The sequence below is a fragment of the Plectropomus leopardus genome, chromosome 8 (genome assembly GCF_026936395.1).
Source record: "Plectropomus leopardus strain MGB_pleo_1.0 chromosome 8, ASM2693639v1, whole genome shotgun sequence".
NCBI classification, from domain to species: Eukaryota; Metazoa; Chordata; class Actinopteri; order Perciformes; family Serranidae; genus Plectropomus; species Plectropomus leopardus.
In genome coordinates this window covers 10,041,316-10,059,848 of record NC_142183.1, presented here as the reverse complement: position 1 = coordinate 10,059,848, position 18,533 = coordinate 10,041,316, and the positions used below count along the sequence as shown (strand labels likewise).

Below are 18,533 nucleotides of genomic sequence, written 5' to 3'. Positions count from 1 at the left end.
TCAAAATTTGACTTTTTCGCCATACTATACTATTGCCTTCTTCGTCATTTTTGGACATGCTAAAATATGAGGTTTTTGGCCTTTTTGTACTTTATTCCCACTTTGTATACTATAACACGCCTCTACAAGTAATTCTAAGTGGTTTCCAGCCATTTTAGGAGGGGTCAAAATTTGACTTTTTCGCCATACTATACTATTGCCTTCTTCGTCATTTTTTGGACATGCTAAAATATGAGGTTTTGGGCCTTTTTTGTACTTTATTTCTACTTTGTATACTATAACACGCCTCTACAAGTAATTCTAAGTGGTTTCCAGCCATTTTTAGGAGGGGTCAAAATTTGACTTTTTCGCCATACTATACTATTGCCTTCTTTCGTCATTTTTTGGACATGCTAAAATATGAGGTTTTGGGCCTTTTTTGTACTTTCTTTATTCCCACTTTGTATACTATAACACGCCTCTACAAGTAATTCTAAGTGGTTTCCAGCCATTTTAGGAGGGGTCAAAATTGACTTTTTTCGCCATACTATACTATTGCCTTCTTCGTCATTTTTGGACATGCTAAAATATGAGGTTTTTGGCCTTTTTTGTACTTTATTTCTACTTTGTATACTATAACACGCCTCTACAAGTCATTCTAAGTGGTTTCCAGCCATTTTTAGGAGGGGTCAAAATTTGACTTTTTCAGCCATACTATACTATTGCCTTCTTTCGTCATTTTTGGACATGCTAAAATATGAGGTTTTGGGCCTTTTTGTACTTTATTCCCACTTTGTATACTATAACGGCCTCTACAAGTCATTCTAAGTGGTTTCCAGCCATTTTAGGGGGGGTCAAAATTTGACTTTTTCGCCATACTATACTATTGCCTTCTTTCGTCATTTTTTGGACATGCTAAAATATGAGGTTTTGGGCCTTTTTTGTACTTTATTCCCACTTTGTATACTATAACACGCCTCTACAAGTCATTCTAAGTGGTTTCCAGCCATTTTTAGGAGGGGTCAAAATTTGACTTTTTCGCCATACTATACTATTCCCTTCTTCGTCATTTTTGGACATGCTAAATTATGAGGTTTTGGGCCTTTTTGTACTTTATTCCACTTTGTATACTATAACGCGTCTGTACAAGTCATTCTAAGTGGTTTCCAGCCATTTTAGGAGGGGTCAAAATTTGACTTTTTCGCCATACTATACTATTGCCTTCTTCGTCATTTTTGGACATGCTAAAATATGAGGTTTTGGGCCTTTTTTGTACTGTATTTCTACTTTGTATACTATAACACGCCTCTACAAGTAATTCTAAGTGGTTTCCAGCCATTTTAGGAGGGTCAAAATTTGACTTTTCGCCATACTATACTATTGCCTTCTTTCGTCATTTTTTGGACATGCTAAAACATGAGGTTTTTGGCCTTTTTTGTACTATATTCCCACTTTGTATACTATAACGCACCTCTACAAGTAATTCTAAGCGGTTTCCAGCCATTTTTAGGAGGGGTCAAAATTTGACTTTTTCGCCATACTATACTATTGCCTTCTTTCGTCATTTTTTGGACATGCTAAATTATGAGGTTTTTGGCCTTTTTTGTACTTTATTCCCACTTTGTATACTATAACGCGTCTCTACAAGTAATTCTAAGTAGTTTCCAGCCATTTTAGGAGGGTCAAAATTTGACTTTTTTCGCCATACTATACTATTGCCTTCTTCGTCATTTTTGGACATGCTAAAATATGAGGTTTTGGGCCTTTTGTACTTTATTCCCACTTTGTATACTATAACACGCCTCTACAAGTCATTCTAAGTGGTTTCCAGCCATTTTAGGAGGGTCAAAATTTGACTTTTTCGCCATACTATACTATTGCCTTCTTTTGTCATTTTTTGGACATGCTAAAATATGAGGTTTTTGGCCTTTTTTGTACTTTATTCCTACTTTGTATATTATAACAGCGCCTCTACAAGTCATTCTAAGTGGTTTCCAGCCATTTTAGGAGGGGTCAAAATTTGACTTTTTAAGCCATACTATACTATTGCCTTCTTCGTCATTTTTTGGACATGCTAAATTATGAGGTTTTGGGCTTTTTTTACTTTATTCCCACTTTGTATACTATAACACGCCTCTACAAGTAATTCTAAGTGGTTTCCAGCCATTTTTAGGAGGGGTCAAAATTTGACTTTTTCGCCATACTATACTATTGCCTTCTTTCGTCATTTTTTGGACATGCTAAAATATGAGGTTTTTGGCCTTTTTGTACTTTATTCCCACTTTGTATACTATAACACGCCTCTACAAGTAATTCTAAGTGGTTTCCAGCCATTTTAGGAGGGGTCAAAATTTGACTTTTAAGCCATACTATACTATTGCCTTCTTTTCGTCATTTTTTGGACATGCTAAAATATGAGGTTTTTGGCCTTTTTGTACTTTATTTCTACTTTGTATACTATAACACGCCTCTACAAGTAATTCTAAGTGGTTTCCAGCCATTTTAGGAGGGGTCAAAATTTGACTTTTTCGCCATACTATACTATTGCCTTCTTCGTCATTTTTGGACATGCTAAAACATGAGGTTTTGGGCCTTTTGTACTTTATTCCCACTTTGTATACTATAACACGCCTCTACAAGTAATTCTAAGTGGTTTCCAGCCATTTTAGGAGGGGTCAAAATGTGACTTTTGCCATACTATACTATTGCCTTCTTTCGTCATTTTTGGACATGCTAAATTATGAGGTTTTTGGCCTTTTTTGTACTTTATTTCTACTTTGTATACTATAACACGCCTCTACAAGTAATTCTAAGTGGTTTCCAGCCATTTTTAGGAGGGGTCAAAATTTGACTTTTCACCATACTATACTATTGCCTTCTTTCGTCATTTTTGGACATGCTAAAATATGAGGTTTTGGGCCTTTTGTACTTTATTCCCACTTTGTATACTATAACAGCGTCTCTACAAGTAATTCTAAGTGGTTTCCAGCCATTTTTAGGAGGGTCAAAATTTGACTTTTTCGCCATACTATACTATTGCCTTCTTCGTCATTTTTTGGACATGCTAAAATATGAGGTTTTGGGCCTTTTTGTACTTTATTCCCACTTTGTATACTATAACATGCCTCTACAAGTCATTCTAAGTGGTTTCCAGCCATTTTTAGGAGGGGTCAAAATTTGACTTTTTCGCCATACTATACTATTGCCTTCTTTCGTCATTTTTTGGACATGCTAAATTATGAGGTTTTTGGCCTTTTTTGTACTTTATTCCCACTTTGTATACTATAACGCGTCTCTACAAGTCATTCTAAGTGGTTTCCAGCCATTTTTAGGAGGGGTCACAATTTGACTTTTTAGCCATACTATACTATTGCCTTCTTTTCGTCATTTTTGGACATGCTAAAATATGAGGTTTTGGGCCTTTTTGTACTTTATTTCTACTTTGTATACTATAACACGCCTCTACAAGTAATTCTAAGTGGTTTCCAGCCATTTTAGGAGGGGTCAAAATTTGACTTTTTCGCCATACTATACTATTGCCTTCTTTCGTCATTTTTTGGACATGCTAAAACATGAGGTTTTTGGCCTTTTTTGTACTTTATTCCCACTTTGTATACTATAACGCGCCTCTACAAGTAATTCTAAGTGGTTTCCAGCCATTTTTAGGAGGGTCAAAATTTGACTTTTTCGCCATACTATACTATTGCCTTCTTTCGTCATTTTTTGGAATGGCTAAATTATGGGTTTTTGGGCTTTTTTGTTCTTTTTTATTTCCCACTTTTGTATACTATAACAGCGCCTCTACAAGTAATTCTAAGTGGTTTCCAGCCATTTTTAGGAGGGGTCAAAATTTGACTTTTTCGCCATACTATACTATTGCCTTCTTTCGTCATTTTTTGGACATGCTAAAATATGAGGTTTTGGGCCTTTTTTGTACTTTATTCCCACTTTGTATACTATAACGCGTCTCTACAAGTCATTCTAAGTGGTTTCCAGCCATTTTTAGGAGGGGTCAAAATTTGACTTTTTTCGCCATACTATACTATTGCCTTCTTTCGTCATTTTTTGGACATGCTAAAATATGAGGTTTTGGCCTTTTGTACTTTATTCCCACTTTGTATACTATAACACGCCTCTACAAGTAATTCTAAGTGGTTTCCAGCCATTTTAGGAGGGTCAAAATTTGACTTTTTTCGCCATACTATACTATTGCCTTCTTTTCGTCATTTTTGGACATGCTAAAATATGAGGTTTTGGCCTTTTGTACTTTATTTCTACTTTGTATACTATAACACGCCTCTACAAGTAATTCTAAGTGGTTTCCAGCCATTTTTAGGAGGGGTCAAAATTTGACTTTTTCGCCATACTATACTATTGCCTTCTTTCGTCATTTTTTGGACATGCTAAAACATGAGGTTTTGGGCCTTTTTTGTACTTTATTTCCACTTTGTATACTATAACACGCCTCTACAAGTAATTCTAAGTGGTTTCCAGCCATTTTTAGGAGGGGTCAAAATGTGACTTTTTCGCCATACTATACTATTGCCTTCTTTCGTCATTTTTTGGACATGCTAAAATATGAGGTTTTTGGCCTTTTTTGTGCTTTATTTCTACTTTGTATACTATAACACGCCTCTACAAGTAATTCTAAGTGGTTTCCAGCCATTTTTAGGAGGGGTCAAAATTTGACTTTTTCGCCATACTATACTATTGCCTTCTTTCGTCATTTTTTGGACATGCTAAAATATGAGGTTTTGGGCCTTTTTTGTACTTTATTCCCACTTTGTATACTATAACGCGTCTCTACAAGTCATTCTAAGTGGTTTCCAGCCATTTTTAGGAGGGGTCAAAATTTGACATTTTCGCCATACTATACTATTGCCTTCTTTCGTCATTTTTGGACATGCTAAAATATGAGGTTTTTGGCCTTTTTTGTACTTTATTTCTACTTTGTATACTATAACACGCCTCTACAAGTCATTCTAAGTGGTTTCCAGCCATTTTTAGGAGGGGTCAAAATTTGACTTTTTCGCCATACTATACTATTGCCTTCTTTCGTCATTTTTTGGACATGCTAAATTATGAGGTTTTGGGCCTTTTTTTGTACTTTATTCCCACTTTGTATACTATAACGCGTCTGTACAAGTCATTCTAAGTGGTTTCCAGCCATTTTTAGGAGGGGTCAAAATTTGACTTTTTTCGCCATACTATACTATTGCCTTCTTTCGTCATTTTTTGGACATGCTAAAATATGAGGTTTTGGGCCTTTTTTGTACTTTATTTCTACTTTGTATACTATAACACGCCTCTACAAGTAATTCTAAGTGGTTTCCAGCCATTTTAGGAGGGTCAAAATTTGACTTTTAGCCATACTATACTATTGCCTTCTTCGTCATTTTTGGACATGCTAAAACATGAGGTTTTGGCCTTTTGTACTTTATTCCACTTTGTATACTATAACGCACCTCTACAAGTAATTCTAAGTGGTTTCCAGCCATTTTAGGAGGGGTCAAAATTTGACTTTTTCGCCATACTATACTATTGCCTTCTTTCGTCATTTTTGGACATGCTAAATTATGAGGTTTTTGGCCTTTTTTGTACTTTATTCCCACTTTGTATACTATAACGCGTCTCTACAAGTAATTCTAAGTGGTTTCCAGCCATTTTTAGGAGGGGTCAAAATTTGACTTTTTTCGCCATACTATACTATTGCCTTCTTTCGTCATTTTTTGGACATGCTAAAATATGAGGTTTTGGGCCTTTTTTGTACTTTATTCCCACTTTGTATACTATAACACGCCTCTACAAGTCATTCTAAGTGGTTTCCAGCCATTTTTAGGAGGGGTCAAAATTTGACTTTTTCGCCATACTATACTATTGCCTTCTTTTGTCATTTTTTGGACATGCTAAAATATGAGGTTTTTGGCCTTTTTTGTACTTTATTCCCACTTTGTATACTATAACGCGTCTCTACAAGTCATTCTAAGTGGTTTCCAGCCATTTTAGGAGGGTCAAAATTTGACTTTTTCGCCATACTATACTATTGCCTTCTTTCGTCATTTTTGGACATGCTAAAATATGAGGTTTTGGCCTTTTTGTACTTTATTTCTACTTTGTATACTATAACACGCCTCTACAAGTCATTCTAAGTGGTTTCCAGCCATTTTAGGAGGGGTCAAAATTTGACTTTTTCGCCATACTATACTATTGCCTTCTTTCGTCATTTTTGGACATGCTAAAATATGAGGTTTTGGGCCTTTTTTGTACTTTATTCCCACTTTGTATACTATAACGCGTCTCTACAAGTCATTCTAAGTGGTTTCCAGCCATTTTTAGGAGGGGTCAAAATTTGACTTTTTTCGCCATACTATACTATTGCCTTCTTTCGTCATTTTTTGGACATGCTAAAATATGAGGTTTTTGGCCTTTTTTGTACTTTATTTCTACTTTGTATACTATAACACGCCTCTACAAGTAATTCTAAGTGGTTTCCAGCCATTTTTAGGAGGGGTCAAAATTTGACTTTTTCGCCATACTATACTATTGCCTTCTTTCGTCATTTTTTGGACATGCTAAAACATGAGGTTTTTGGCCTTTTTTGTACTTTATTCCCACTTTGTATACTATAACGCACCTCTACAAGTAATTCTAAGTGGTTTCCAGCCATTTTTAGGAGGGGTCAAAATTTGACTTTTTTGCCATACTATACTATTGCCTTCTTTCGTCATTTTTTGGACATGCTAAATTATGAGGTTTTTGGCCTTTTTTGTACTTTATTCCCACTTTGTATACTATAACGTCTGCCTCTACAAGTAATTCTAAGTGGTTTCCAGCCATTTTAGGAGGGTCAAAATTTGACTTTTTCGCCATACTATACTATTGCCTTCTTTCGTCATTTTTTGGACATGCTAAAATATGAGGTTTTGGGCCTTTTTTGTACTTTATTCCCACTTTGTATACTATAACACGCCTCTACAAGTCAATCTAAGTGGTTTCCAGCCATTTTAGGAGGGTCAAAATTTGACTTTTTCGCCATACTATACTATTGCCTTCTTTTGTCATTTTTTGGACATGCTAAAATATGAGGTTTTGGCCTTTTTGTACTTTATTCCCACTTTGTATACTATAACGCGCCTCTACAAGTCATTCTAAGTGGTTTCCAGCCATTTTAGGAGGGGTCAAAATTTGACTTTTTCGCCATACTATACTATTGCCTTCTTTCGTCATTTTTTGGACATGCTAAAATATGAGGTTTTTGGCCTTTTTTGTACTTTATTTCTACTTTGTATACTATAACACGCCTCTACAAGTCATTCTAAGTGGTTTCCAGCCATTTTAGGAGGGGTCAAAATTTGACTTTTTCGCCATACTATACTATTGCCTTCTTGTCATTTTTTGGACATGCTAAATTATGAGGTTTTTGGCCTTTTTTGTACTTTATTTCCACTTTGTATACTATAACACGCCTCTACAAGTAATTCTAAGTGGTTTCCAGCCATTTTTAGGAGGGGTCAAAATTTGACTTTTTCGCCATACTATACTATTGCCTTCTTTCGTCATTTTTTGGACATGCTAAAACATGAGGTTTTGGGCCTTTTTTGTACTTTATTCCCACTTTGTATACTATAACACGCCTCTACAAGTAATTCTAAGTGGTTTCCAGCCATTTTTAGGAGGGGTCAAAATTTGACTTTTTTCGCCATACTATACTATTGCCTTCTTTCGTCATTTTTTGGACATGCTAAAACATGAGGTTTTGGGCCTTTTTGTACTTTATTTCTACTTTGTATACTATAACACGCCTCTACAAGTAATTCTAAATGGTTTCCAGCCATTTTAGGAGGGGTCAAAATTTGACTTTTTCGCCATACTATACTATTGCCTTCTTCGTCATTTTTGGACATGCTAAAATATGAGGTTTTTGGCCTTTTTGTACTTTATTCCCACTTTGTATACTATAACACGTCTCTACAAGTTATTCTAAGTGGTTTCCAGCCATTTTTAGGAGGGGTCAAAATTTGACTTTTTCGCCATACTATACTATTGCCTTCTTTCGTCATTTTTTGGACATGCTAAAACATGAGGTTTTGGGCCTTTTTTGTACTTTATTTCTACTTTGTATACTATAACACGCCTCTACAAGTAATTCTAAATGGTTTCCAGCCATTTTTAGGAGGGGTCAAAATTTGACTTTTTCGCCATACTATACTATTGCCTTCTTTCGTCATTTTTTGGACATGCTAAAATATGAGGTTTTTGGCCTTTTTTGTACTTTATTCCACTTTGTATACTATAACAGCGTCTCTACAAGTCATTCTAAGTGGTTTCCAGCCATTTTAGGAGGGTCAAAATTTGACTTTTTTCGCCATACTATACTATTGCCTTCTTCGTCATTTTTTGGACATGCTAAAATATGAGGTTTTTGGCCTTTTTGTACTTTATTTCTACTTTGTATACTATAACACGCCTCTACAAGTAATTCTAAGTGGTTTCCAGCCATTTTTAGGAGGGGTCAAAATTTGACTTTTTAGCCATACTATACTATTGCCTTCTTTCGTCATTTTTGGACATGCTAAAACATGAGGTTTTGGGCCTTTTTGTACTTTTTTATTCCCACTTTGTATACTATAACACGCCTCTACAAGTAATTCTAAGTGGTTTCCAGCCATTTTAGGAGGGTCAAAATTTGACTTTTTCGCCATACTATACTATTGCCTTCTTCGTCATTTTTTGGACATGCTAAAACATGAGGTTTTGGGCCTTTTTGTACTTTATTTCTACTTTGTATACTATAACACGCCTCTACAAGTAATTCTAAATGGTTTCCAGCCATTTTTAGGAGGGGTCAAAATTTGACTTTTTTCGCCATACTATACTATTGCCTTCTTTCGTCATTTTTGGACATGCTAAAATATGAGGTTTTTGGCCTTTTTGTACTTTATTCCCACTTTGTATACTATAACGTCTCTACAAGTTATTCTAAGTGGTTTCCAGCCATTTTAGGAGGGTCAAAATTTGACTTTTTCGCCATACTATACTATTGCCTTCTTTCGTCATTTTTGGACATGCTAAAACATGAGGTTTTGGGCCTTTTTGTACTTTATTTCTACTTTGTATACTATAACACGCCTCTACAAGTAATTCTAAATGGTTTCCAGCCATTTTAGGAGGGGTCAAAATTTGACTTTTTCGCCATACTATACTATTGCCTTCTTCGTCATTTTTGGACATGCTAAAATATGAGGTTTTGGGCCTTTTTTGTACTTTATTCCCACTTTGTATACTATAACACGCCTCTACAAGTAATTCTAAGTGGTTTCCAGCCATTTTTAGGAGGGGTCAAAATTTGACTTTTTTCGCCATACTATACTATTGCCTTCTTTCGTCATTTTTGGACATGCTAAAATATGAGGTTTTGGGCCTTTTTTGTACTTTATTCCACTTTGTATACTATAACACGCCTCTACAAGTCATTCTAAGTGGTTTCCAGCCATTTTTAGGAGGGTCAAAATTTGACTTTTTCGCCATACTATACTATTGCCTTCTTTTGTCATTTTTGGACATGCTAAAATATGAGGTTTTTGGCCTTTTTTGTACTTTTTTATTCCCACTTTGTATACTATAACGCGCCTCTACAAGTCATTCTAAGTGGTTTCCAGCCATTTTAGGAGGGGTCAAAATTTGACTTTTTTACCGTACTATACTATTGCCTTCTTTCGTCATTTTTTGGACATGCTAAAATATGAGGTTTTTGGCCTTTTTTGTACTTTATTTCTACTTTGTATACTATAACACGCCTCTACAAGTCATTCTAAGTGGTTTCCAGCCATTTTTAGGAGGGGTCAAAATTTGACTTTTTCGCCATACTATACTATTGCCTTCTTTCGTCATTTTTTGGACATGCTAAAATATGAGGTTTTGGGCCTTTTTTGTACTTTATTCCCACTTTGTATACTATAACACGCCTCTACAAGTCATTCTAAGTGGTTTTCAGCCATTTTTAGGAGGGGTCAAAATTTGACTTTTTCGCCATACTATACTATTGCCTTCTTTCGTCATTTTTGGACATGCTAAAATATGAGGTTTTTGGCCTTTTGTACTTTATTTCTACTTTGTATACTATAACACGCCTCTACAAGTAATTCTAAGTGGTTTCCAGCCATTTTTAGGAGGGTCAAAATTTGACTTTTTCGCCATACTATACTATTGCCTTCTTTCGTCATTTTTGGACATGCTAAAACATGAGGTTTTGGGCCTTTTTTGTACTTTATTCCCACTTTGTATACTATAACACGGCTCTACAAGTAATTCTAAGTGGTTTCCAGCCATTTTAGGAGGGTCAAAATTTGACTTTTTAAGCCATACTATACTATTGCCTTCTTCGTCATTTTTTGGACATGCTAAAACATGAGGTTTTGGGCCTTTTTGTACTTTATTTCTACTTTGTATACTATAACACGCCTCTACAAGTAATTCTAAATGGTTTCCAGCCATTTTTAGGAGGGTCAAAATTTGACTTTTTCGCCATACTATACTATTGCCTTCTTTCGTCATTTTTTGGACATGCTAAAATATGAGGTTTTTGGCCTTTTTTGTACTTTATTCCTACTTTGTATACTATAACGCGTCTCTACAAGTTATTCTAAGTGGTTTTCAGCCATTTTTAGGAGGGGTCAAAATTTGACTTTTTTCGCCATACTATACTATTGCCTTCTTTCGTCATTTTTGGACATGCTAAAACATGAGGTTTTGGGCCTTTTTGTACTTTATTTCTACTTTGTATACTATAACACGCCTCTACAAGTAATTCTAAATGGTTTCCAGCCATTTTAGGAGGGGTCAAAATTTGACTTTTTCGCCATACTATACTATTGCCTTCTTCGTCATTTTTGGACATGCTAAAATATGAGGTTTTGGCCTTTTTTGTACTTTATTCCCACTTTGTATACTATAACACGCCTCTACAAGTCATTCTAAGTGGTTTCCAGCCATTTTAGGAGGGGTCAAAATTTGACTTTTTCGCCATACTATACTATTGCCTTCTTCGTCATTTTTGGACATGCTAAATTATGAGGTTTTTGGCCTTTTTGTACTTTATTCCCACTTTGTATACTATAACACGCCTCTACAAGTAATTCTAAGTGGTTTCCAGCCATTTTAGGAGGGTCAAAATTTGACTTTTTAGCCATACTATACTATTGCCTTCTTTCGTCATTTTTGGACATGCTAAAATATGAGGTTTTGGCCTTTTGTACTTTATTTCTACTTTGTATACTATAACACGCCTCTACAAGTAATTCTAAGTGGTTTCCAGCCATTTTTAGGAGGGGTCAAAATTTGACTTTTTCGCCATACTATACTATTGCCTTCTTTCGTCATTTTTGGACATGCTAAAACATGAGGTTTTGGGCCTTTTGTACTTTATTCCCACTTTGTATACTATAACACGCCTCTACAAGTAATTCTAAGTGGTTTCCAGCCATTTTAGGAGGGGTCAAAATGTGACTTTTTCGCCATACTATACTATTGCCTTCTTTCGTCATTTTTGGACATGCTAAAATATGAGGTTTTGGCCTTTTGTACTTTATTCCCACTTTGTATACTATAACGTCTGTACAAGTCATTCTAAGTGGTTTCCAGCCATTTTAGGAGGGTCAAAATTTGACTTTTTCGCCATACTATACGATTGCCTTCTTTCGTCATTTTTGGACATGCTAAAATATGAGGTTTTGGGCCTTTTTGTACTTTATTCCCACTTTGTATACTATAACACGCCTCTACAAGTCATTCTAAGTGGTTTCCAGCCATTTTAGGAGGGGTCAAAATTTGACTTTTTCGCCATGCTATACTATTGCCTTCTTTCGTCATTTTTTGGACATGCTAAATTATGAGGTTTTGGGCCTTTTTTTGTACTTTATTCCCACTTTGTATACTATAACGCGTCTACAAGTCATTCTAAGTGGTTTCCAGCCATTTTAGGAGGGTCAAAATTTGACTTTTTCGCCATACTATACTATTGCCTTCTTCGTCATTTTTTGGACATGCTAAAATATGAGGTTTTGGGCCTTTTTGTACTTTTATTCCCACTTTGTATACTATAACACGCCTCTACAAGTCATTCTAAGTGGTTTCCAGCCATTTTTAGGAGGGGTCAAAATTTGACTTTTTCGCCATACTATACTATTGCCTTCTTTCGTCATTTTTTGGACATGCTAAATTATGAGGTTTTTGGCCTTTTTTGTACTTTATTTCTACTTTGTATACTATAACACGCCTCTACAAGTAATTCTAAATGGTTTCCAGCCATTTTAGGAGGGGTCAAAATTTGACTTTTTAGCCATACTATACTATTGCCTTCTTTCGTCATTTTTGGACATGCTAAAATATGAGGTTTTGGCCTTTTTGTACTTTATTTCTACTTTGTATACTATAACACGCCTCTACAAGTAATTCTAAGTGGTTTCCAGCCATTTTTAGGAGGGGTCAAAATTTGACTTTTTCGCCATACTATACTATTGCCTTCTTTCGTCATTTTTGGACATGCTAAAACATGAGGTTTTGGGCCTTTTTGTACTTTATTCCCACTTTGTATACTATAACACGCCTCTACAAGTAATTCTAAGTGGTTTCCAGCCATTTTAGGAGGGGTCAAAATGTGACTTTTTAAGCCATACTATACTATTGCCTTCTTTCGTCATTTTTGGACATGCTAAAATATGAGGTTTTGGGCCTTTTGTACTTTATTCCCACTTTGTATACTATAACGCGTCTCTACAAGTCATTCTAAGTGGTTTCCAGCCATTTTTAGGAGGGGTCAAAATTTGACTTTTTTCGCCATACTATACTATTGCCTTCTTTCGTCATTTTTTGGACATGCTAAATTATGAGGTTTTGGGCCTTTTTTTGTATTTTATTCCCACTTGGTTTACTATAACACGCCTCTACAAGTCATTCTAAGTGGTTTCCAGCCATTTTAGGAGGGGGTCAAATTTGGACTTTTTCGCCATACTATACTATTGCCTTCTTTCGTCATTTTTGGACATGCTAAATTATGAGGTTTTGGGCCTTTTTGTACTTCTTTATTCCACTTTGTATACTATAACGCGTCTGTACAAGTCATTCTAAGTGGTTTCCAGCCATTTTTAGGAGGGGTCAAAATTTGACTTTTTAGCCATACTATACTATTGCCTTCTTTCGTCATTTTTGGACATGCTAAAATATGAGGTTTTGGGCCTTTTTGTACTTTATTCCCACTTTGTATACTATAACACGCCTCTACAAGTCATTCTAAGTGGTTTCCAGCCATTTTTAGGAGGGGTCAAAATTTGACTTTTTCGCCATACTATACTATTGCCTTCTTTCGTCATTTTTTGGACATGCTAAATTATGAGGTTTTTGGCCTTTTTTGTACTTTATTCCCACTTTGTATACTATAACGCGTCTCTACAAGTCATTCTAAGTGGTTTCCAGCCATTTTTAGGAGGGGTCAAAATTTGACTTTTTCGCCATACTATACTATTGCCTTCTTTCGTCATTTTTTGGACATGCTAAAATATGAGGTTTTTGGCCTTTTTTGTACTTTATTTCTACTTTGTATACTATAACACGCCTCTACAAGTAATTCTAAGTGGTTTCCAGCCATTTTAGGAGGGGTCAAAATTTGACTTTTTCGCCATACTATACTATTGCCTTCTTTCGTCATTTTTGGACATGCTAAAACATGAGGTTTTGGCCTTTTTTGTACTTTATTCCACTTTGTATACTATAACGCCTCTACAAGTAATTCTAAGTGGTTTCCAGCCATTTTAGGAGGGGTCAAAATTTGACTTTTTCGCCATACTATACTATTGCCTTCTTCGTCATTTTTGGACATGCTAAAATATGAGGTTTTTGGCCTTTTTTGTACTTTATTCCCACTTTGTATACTATAACGCGTCTCTACAAGTCATTCTAAGTGGTTTCCAGCCATTTTTAGGAGGGGTCAAAATTTGACTTTTTCGCCATACTATACTATTGCCTTCTTTCGTCATTTTTGGACATGCTAAAATATGAGGTTTTTGGCCTGTTTTGTACTTTATTTCTACTTTGTATACTATAACACGCCTCTACAAGTAATTCTAAGTGGTTTCCAGCCATTTTTAGGAGGGGTCAAAATTTGACTTTTTCGCCATACTATACTATTGCCTTCTTTCGTCATTTTTTGGACATGCTAAATTATGAGGTTTTTGGCCTTTTTGTACTTTATTCCACTTTGTATACTATAACACGCCTCTACAAGTCATTCTAAGTGGTTTCCAGCCATTTTAGGAGGGGTCAAAATTTGACTTTTTTCGCCATACTATACTATTGCCTTCTTTCGTCATTTTTGGACATGCTAAAATATGAGGTTTTTGGCCTTTTGTACTTTATTTCTACTTTGTATACTATAACACGCCTCTACAAGTAATTCTAAGTGTTTTCCAGCCATTTTAGGAGGGGTCAAAATTTGACTTTTTCGCCATACTATACTATTGCCTTCTTTCGTCATTTTTTGGACATGCTAAAACATGAGGTTTTGGGCCTTTTTTGTACTTTATTCCCACTTTGTATACTATAACACGCCTCTACAAGTAATTCTAAGTGGTTTCCAGCCATTTTTAGGAGGGGTCAAAATTTGACTTTTTTCGCCATACTATACTATTGCCTTCTTTCGTCATTTTTTGGACATGCTAAAACATGAGGTTTTGGGCCTTTTTTGTACTTTATTTCTACTTTGTATACTATAACACGCCTCTACAAGTAATTCTAAATGGTTTCCAGCCATTTTTAGGAGGGGTCAAAATTTGACTTTTTCGCCATACTATACTATTGCCTTCTTTCGTCATTTTTGGACATGCTAAAATATGAGGTTTTGGGCCTTTTGTACTTTATTCCCACTTTGTATACTATAACGCGTCTCTACAAGTCATTCTAAGTGGTTTTCAGCCATTTTCAGGAGGGTCAAAATTTGACTTTTTTTCGACATACTATACTATTGCCTTCTTTCGTCATTTTTTGGACATGCAATATTACGAGGTTTTTGACCTTTTTTGTACTTTATTCCCACTTTGTATACTATAACACGCCTCTACAAGTAATTCTAAGTGGTTTCCAGCCATTTTTAGGAGGGGTCAAAATTTGACTTTTTCGCCATACTATACTATTGCCTTCTTTCGTCATTTTTTGGACATGCTAAATTATGAGGTTTTGGGCCTTTTTTTGTACTTTATTCCCACTTTGTATACTATAACGCGTCTGTACAAGTAATTCTAAGTGGTTTCCAGCCATTTTTAGGAGGGGTCAAAATTTGACTTTTTTCGCCATACTATACTATTGCCTTCTTTCGTCATTTTTTGGACATGCTAAAATATGAGGTTTTGGGCCTTTTTTGTACTTTATTTCTACTTTGTATACTATAACACGCCTCTACAAGTTATTCTAAGCGGTTTCCAGCCATTTTAGGAGGGTCAAAATTTGACTTTTTCGCCATACTATACTATTGCCTTCTTTCGTCATTTTTTGGACATGCTAAATTATAAGGTTTTGGGCCTTTTTTGTACTTAATTTCCACTTTGTATACTATAACACGCCTCTACAAGTCATTCTAAGCGGTTTCCAGCCATTTTTAGGAGGGGTCAAAATTTGACTTTTTCGCCATACTATACTATTGCCTTCTTTCGTCATTTTTTGGACATGCTAAAATGTGAGGTTTTGGGCATTTTGTACTTTATTCCCACTTTGAATACTATAACACGCCTCTACAAGTTATTCTAAGTGGTTTCCAGCCATTTTCAGGAGGGGTCAAAATTTGACTTTTTCGCCATACTATACTATTGCCTTCTTTCGTCATTTTTTGGACATGCTAAATTATGAGGTTTTTGGCCTTTTTTGTACTTTATTTCTACTTTGTATACTATAACACGCCTCTACAAGTAATTCTAAGTGGTTTCCAGCCATTTTTAGGAGGGGTCAAAATTTGACTTTTTCGCCATACTATACTATTGCCTTCTTTCGTCATTTTTTGGACATGCTAAAATGTGAGGTTTTGGGCATTTTGTACTTCATTCCCACTTTGAATACTATAACACGCCTCTACAAGTTATTCTAAGTGGTTTCCAGCCATTTTAGGAGGGTCAAAATTTGACTTTTTAGCCATACTATACTATTGCCTTCTTTCGTCATTTTTTGGACATGCTAAATTATGAGGTTTTTGGCCTTTTTTGTACTTTATTTCTACTTTGTATACTATAACACGCCTCTACAAGTAATTCTAAGTGGTTTTCAGCCATTTTTAGGAGGGGTCAAAATTTGACTTTTTCGCCATACTATACTATTGCCTTCTTTCGTCATTTTTTGGACATGCTAAAATATGAGGTTGTTGGCCTTTTTTGTATTTAATTCCCACTTTGTATACTAAAACACGCCTCTACAAGTAATTCTAAGTGGTTTTCAGCCATTTTTAGGAGGGGTCAAAATTTGACTTTTTCGCCATACTATACTATTGCCTTCTTTCGTCATTTTTTGGACATGCTAAATTATGAGGTTTTTGGCCTTTTTTGTACTTTATTTCTACTTTGTATACTATAACACGCCTCTACAAGTAATTCTAAGTGTTTTCCAGCCATTTTTAGGAGGGGTCAAAATTTGACTTTTTCGCCATACTATACTATTGCCTTCTTTCGTCATTTTTTGGACATGCTAAATTATGAGGTTTTTGGCCTTTTTTGTACTTTATTTCTACTTTGTATACTATAACACGCCTCTACAAGTAATTCTAAGTGTTTTCCAGCCATTTTTAGGAGGGGTCAAAATTTGACTTTTTCGCCATACTATACTATTGCCTTCTTTCGTCATTTTTTGGACATGCTATATCATGACATTTTTGGCCTTTTTTTTTGACATTGTATACTGTTGTCATGTTTTTATTAGACATTTTGTGATTTCAGCCATTCTTTTGACACACTATAGTGTTTGGGCCTTTTTATCAACTCTATACTATGGCGTGTCTCCACAAGGAGTTCTATGTTGCCATGTTTGACACAGGTTGAAGTACAAGATGATGAACAATGAGTATTTACTTACATGGACGAGGCATTGGAGCTTGACAGCCGCAGGTCCAGAGCCAGCTTCCCAGAACCCTCCTCCATCTTGGCTCTCATTGAACAATCGCTCTGCCTGTCGAGTTGGTTCTGGGTCCTCACTGATCCGTCAGACGAGGTCACAAGGTCGACGGCCATGATGACCTCAGAGCTCTGCATTTCCCCACCACTGCTCTCTCCCTCCTCCTCGTCCTCCTCTTCTTCCTCCTCCTCACGCTCCTCCTCCCTCTCTTCTTGTTCTCCTCCTTCTCTTTCTTTACGCTCGTCCTCCTCCTCCTCTTTGATCTCCTCCCAGAAATGAGCGGTTTCACCCTCAATAATTGGCTGGAGCGTCTGACTTCGTCTCTTACTGGAGGGGGACACCTGGGGCAGAGGGGGGAGGTCCATGAAGTGCGTCTGTCTGTGTGTGTGCACTACTTAAAATATGCATTAAATTAACTTGAATTCACTTGAGTGTGAATGTTCATATTCTTGTGTATATTTGTATTGTTTCTGTAGTATTTGCTCATTTGCAAGATTACAAGTACTCCTACATAAAAGTATTGCAGTCCAGTTTGTCCGACTCATTTATATGAATGAGGGCAGACTACATATGAGTAACACTTTTCAGTACAACACAATAAATTAACACTATAAATTCATGGAGGCAGCTCATTGTACCAATGATAAAAGAAGGTAAAGTGTTGATTGTGATTAGGGACCAACAGATAATCGGTCTGACTGATTATCTATATCTGTGTTTTATTTCAATGATCGCCGATAAAATAAAATTTAAAAAAAATAAAAAATGCAAAGAAAGTGTCAGAATGAGAGGAACCTTTACTTTCTAAAACCCCAGGGAGCTATTTTTATCTGTTCGTTTTTTATTCAAATTTTCATATGACTTTATAAAAAAGTTGCTGGGAACTTGCTGTATACATTATGATGTTGAAAGTCTCAGTTTTTATTAAACATTTGCCAAATACATTAAAATAAAGTTTTAAGTAATAAAGTTTTTTAACTGCTTATAATTGGTATTGGTATTTACCCTGAAAAACCAATATGGGTTGACCCTCATGGTGATGTTTGTGTGTGTTGTTCTTTAATAAAATGTTCATCTTTTCATTAGCTAGCATAGTGTATCAATACGTACTGTAATAGGTGTGATGCTGACTCTGGTGAGCATCTGTTTGACCAATCTATAGCGATCGTAGAGAGGCTTCACCACCAGACGCTCCTCTCTAGTGACCTGAGAGAGAGAGAGAAAGAGAGAGAGAAACTGGTTTAAATAAGTCTGAATAGGTGTTTTAACACATCTTCACAGGATTTAGGATGTTTGGTGACTTACAGGTCGACCGTGCAGGCCCTCATAGTGCAGCAGATTCTTCTGAAGGACTGTCTTCTCACAGGACAACTGCTCCTTGGTCATTTTCTGCAGAGATGAACACAGTTAATTAT

General features: G+C 35.8%; 1 protein-coding gene across 4 annotated transcripts in view; it reads right to left on the bottom strand.

Annotated features, from left to right (window-relative positions):
- The window catches only part of fam13b (family with sequence similarity 13 member B), a 138,284-nt gene that overhangs the window by 25,165 nt on the left and 94,586 nt on the right, over positions 1-18,533 (bottom strand). For all 4 annotated transcript variants that reach the window (XM_042493280.2, XM_042493279.2, XM_042493281.2 and 1 more), the window contains 3 exons: positions 18,424-18,507; positions 18,229-18,324; positions 17,080-17,459 (listed from right to left, as the gene is read on the bottom strand). In XM_042493280.2, the coding sequence (XP_042349214.2) occupies positions 17,080-17,459; positions 18,229-18,324; positions 18,424-18,507 (560 nt within the window). The remainder of the gene's footprint in view (positions 1-17,079; positions 17,460-18,228; positions 18,325-18,423; positions 18,508-18,533) is intronic.